Here is a 4,590-nt window from a genome sequence, read left to right as displayed (position 1 = left end):
GTTCAAACAATTTTAACATGAAAAATAAAATAAATATTAGAATATTTATACTTAATGTTAAAGTAATTATTATTACGTTATAATTTTATACTTTAATAATAATACTTACTCTAGTTTAGTTGATTTCATTGTATGTAATAACTATAAGCGTATAACAAAATGAACTAGAGTAATTATTATTGGTCTTGTTCAAAACTATAGCGTAATAATAAGTTTCTCACATTAAAATCAGTTTCTATTTTATTTAAACGCTACTACGTAAATATTACTAACAATGAAGACTAACTACAACATAGTTTTCCAAGATCAAAACATTACAAGATGATACAAGAGGTGGTTTAAAACTTAATTAGTGGATGCTTACATGAGTAGATTATACGCTCCCAGAAGTTGAAATGGGCACCGCTAAGAAACGCAGAATGCTTGAAAGTTAGGGCTTCCAAGGGTGTAAGCTCATGGTAACACAGCTCTGGAAAGCTTTTAAGCAAAGATAGACATATATCTACAAAATTTAGTTGAAGATTCAGTAAAGTTGCACAATTAATTGTAAAATAAATGGGTATCACTGACGGTTAAATATACCAAAAGTCCAACTCTGTCATAAATTAGGTTGGGTACATCTGATTTCAGATTAATTACCGACAAAACTATGGACAAACTTTTTAGCAATAGATCAAACTACTACCGGATCTTCCTTTTATTTTGGACTTCCTAGGATCCGCAGTAATTACCAACGGATTTGTTTCGTCTAGGAGACTAGGACACACGATTTTGTATTAAAGATATTTGCTTCTGAACATGGGGATTCAAGTGTAAAAAAAGTAAGCTAAAGCTCAAGCACAATATTAAAGAGAAACCTGATTTTTAGATTAATTTCATTGAAATTTATAGATTTTGATTGGAAGATTAAAGAACGGGAAAATGACCAGAATGTCAATTATAATTAACACAATTCTAAAAATGTCCATTCAAATCACACCGGCTCTATTTCATCCGGCCACCTATATATTCTACACCAATAATCGAGCACCACATGTATAAAACATGTCAAGTTTGTTTCTCGTCGGCCGCCTCCTTTTTTGAGTCTCTGACAACTCAACAAAAATGTTCCTCATTATTGTGAAAAATATTGGGTATCGATCAAGGACCGATATTTGAGATATCGGTTATCGCGGTGGGATATTGGTAATTATATATATTACAACTTAACACTAACAATTCAGTATACTATCTTACCACTAAAAAATTAACCTTTTATAATTTGCAAAACACTAACAATTGTAGTAAATATGAACTTATTAAGACTTGAAATACTAACATCAAATATGAAAAATTGATATCGCAAATATCGGTGTATATTGGTTAAATATCGGTACAATATTGGTCAAGTATATGTCATTATCGCCGATAATATCGGGGCTGATATGATGATCGACATTTTGTACCGATATTTTACTATAGACTGATAACCGATACATCACCGGTGATATATCAGCAATATCAACTACATAATATATAAAATGTTGGTAGGCTTATATGAAAAATAATTCGAAAAGGATTTGAATTTGAAAAAACAAGGTGGTGCCTAGACTAATCTAGTAGTCGTTTGGATTTGAAAATCTAGTAGGTGCTTGGAAAAATCCACACGACGCCTGACTTTGAAATAACCAGTCGGCACCAACATTTTTGTTAGGTGGTTGACGGGAAACAAACGTGACAAGTTTTAAGAACGTGGCGCCCAATTATTGATGTAGAATAAATAGGAGGCCCATATGATTTTGGGCCGGACATAATGGAGCTGATGAGATTTGAATGGATATTATTTTCGGCCTTTCGGGAATTGTATATGTTTGTCAACATGGGCATATTGGTAATTTTCCCTTAAGGTGCATATTTGGAAGGGTTTTCAGTTCATTCAAACTCACTCCAATTCAAATATGTATGATCGTGTATTATTTTAAAAATTGTATACGATAAATGTCTGTCATCATATTATCATATTCCAATGTGTTAGAATTCTAAGCAAATAAAGAAAAAAAAATTACTCTTTAGGCTCTCAAAGATTGAGCTTACCTGCCTCCGAACACTAGTGTGATCACAGGGCACGCCTATCAGCCTATGTCATATAAATAAATCAAATATCATATTTAGTTAATTTCGGAACTCACCATAGAATCTGCCTGATATGAGTGCATGCACAAGTATTAACCTTTTCGATTCGTCAAGAACATCTTTAATATTAGTGACTTGTAACAGGTAGTCAACAGAATCTTTTTCACCAGCATATGCAGCATGGTGAATAGGCAGTTTATTATACATGTCACAAATGTGAGGAAGGTTAGGATTCTTCTTCACCATTTCGTCCATTGCCTCAACATTTCCGACAACAGCGGCTCCAAATATTGCCGTCCTGCCAAAGCTATTTTGCATAGCCAAATCTTGTGGTGACATCAAGCTTATAAGCTTTTTAACTAAGTTAATGTTTGTTTTCTTGTGAGATGCAACTATCAATGGTGTTTCAGAGGCTCCTGTGATGATCGCCCTCACGATGGTCGGGTCTTCATCCAATTTTTTTTGAAAAGTGTTCATATCGCCTCCAACAATTGCCTTGTACAGCTCCAAATATTGTGTAAAGTTCTTCCCTTTTGCTGATTCGTTTGTGACTGTATATAACTCTTATGGTTAACTAAAGAATTCAAGGTTTTTGTATATTAATAAACTATAAATCTATGGTTCACCTCTTTAGATACTGAGGTGTAACCAAATTATATGATAAAACGTCAATAAGTATCTTAATATACTAGACATATAATAATGACTAGCAAATTAACAGGGTTAAAGATAAATGATAAATCAAATAGTAATAACTACGATTAATAGTAAACACGGCTAAAAGTTTAACTGTGCTTAAGCCAATGATGACAAAGGTCAAATCACTTGGCATAGTTGTGCGTTTGGGTACTTGATAGTCGATACCATGGATGGACCTAGCTTACTAGCACCGGTGTCACTTGACGTACACCAGTAAGAGCATGCTCAACCTATTCCTTAAAAATATGTGAGGGGAATGAGTAAATTATATGATATGATTATAAGTGGTTGTGAGTAGATATATGATGGATAAAACGGGAAAGTTATATGTGTGGTTTCATTGTTTACACCGTATAATATTTTAATATTTTTTAAAAGTGGTTGTGAGTGAATGATGAGAATTAATGATAACGATAAAAGTATAAAAGTGTATTATTTAATTGAAAATGGGAGAGAAACATATATATATATATATATATGGGCAGATTCAAGAGTGAACTCAAAAAAAGTAAGGAACTCTTCATTTTACATGTCAAAAAATAATATAAAGCTCAATTTCACGTGTAAAAAATTAAACTAGTTTTAACATAAACTTTTTTGGACTTTTTTGTTTATAAATACATATAGATGACATTCCAATAAAAAAAATTGTAACAATTTTTTTTTTACCGTTTTTTAACTGAAAATTAAAAAATAAATAAATTTGGAAACGGCTTCTACATGTGTATATATGTAAAAAGCTCTAAAAGATTATGTAAAAATTTGCTTTTTACATGAAAAATAAATTTTTATAGTATTCTTTTATCTGTAAAATGAAGAGTTCTCCAGTTCTCCTATATATATATATATATATATATATATATGTATATGTATATATATATGTATATGGATATTATACGGTGGGGAATTGAATCTGATGCTCTATAAAGATAATTTTTGTATGTAAATTTTACGACAGAAAATCGAGTGATGCCAATATCTAAACTATTGTAACAATTAAGAAGAGTAAAGTAATTGTTACCGCGATCAACATGAGTCATCGCAGGAGGTCGTTGAACCCTTTCGAGGATAAAAGTCCATAATTCAGCTGAAGTCTTTCCAGAAAATGAACTTGATAGTTCTTTCCATAAGTCCTCTTGAATTGTTGAAATGATTGAACGTTGTACGTAGCCATCTATTTCCTTCCATTCCTTATAATCTGGGTTTTCGATACGTCCGTCATCAGTCTTCTCTGGTGGTGGCTGGATGTCGCCTTTGATGAAAGCAATGAGACCGTTGCCCTCGAGATAGTTGTGCATGTTTATTTTCCAGTAGTTGACACTGTAGCGATTGAGTTTGGGGAAGCTACTGTGAAGATCATCATCCATGTAAATTGGTTGTGGGTATTTACTGGAAGATGGTGATGATGCCATTATTGATATTGTTTGTAGGTTAGAATGGTTTGTTACTTTGCCTGGCTCAAGCATATATATTAGAGTTGTATATATCATGCATAGTCCTATTATTATTATTATTATTATTATTATTATTATTATTAATATTATTTATTTATTTATTTTTGTTAAAGAAAAGGCACCTTCCTCTATTATTCAGACATCAGTGATGTGGATAGTTGTAGCAGCTAGACAATGAGTGGGAATGGGTATTAATTAGGAGTGGATGGGTGAAAATAGGATCCATTGATTGTAAATTATGGGTGCTCTTGATACAAAACAAAATTTTAAATACACAATTGTGAGAAGTGAGAACTACGACAACCATATAAACACTTGTTCGTAG

At 32.1% G+C, this 4,590-nt stretch overlaps 1 protein-coding gene across 1 annotated transcript; it reads right to left on the bottom strand.

Annotated features, from left to right (window-relative positions):
* Positions 1-364: 364 nt before the first annotated feature.
* LOC143599035 (uncharacterized) lies at positions 365-4,224 on the bottom strand (the record flags this gene model as incomplete). Its single annotated transcript, XM_077077100.1, has 3 exons — positions 3,833-4,224; positions 2,169-2,663; positions 365-502 (listed from the first exon to the last, which is right to left on the bottom strand). Coding segments are annotated over exons 1-3 (1,024 nt in total), but the record flags the coding sequence as incomplete, so codon positions are not given.
* Positions 4,225-4,590: the final 366 nt, after the last annotated feature.

The sequence above is a fragment of the Bidens hawaiensis genome, unplaced genomic scaffold (genome assembly GCF_021521415.1).
Source record: "Bidens hawaiensis isolate Kalapana, Puna unplaced genomic scaffold, B.hawaiensis_p1.1 tig00051418_1, whole genome shotgun sequence".
NCBI lineage: Eukaryota > Viridiplantae > Streptophyta > Magnoliopsida > Asterales > Asteraceae > Bidens > Bidens hawaiensis.
Note: the sequence above shows the minus strand (reverse complement) of the source record. Positions and strands in the feature narration are given on the sequence as shown.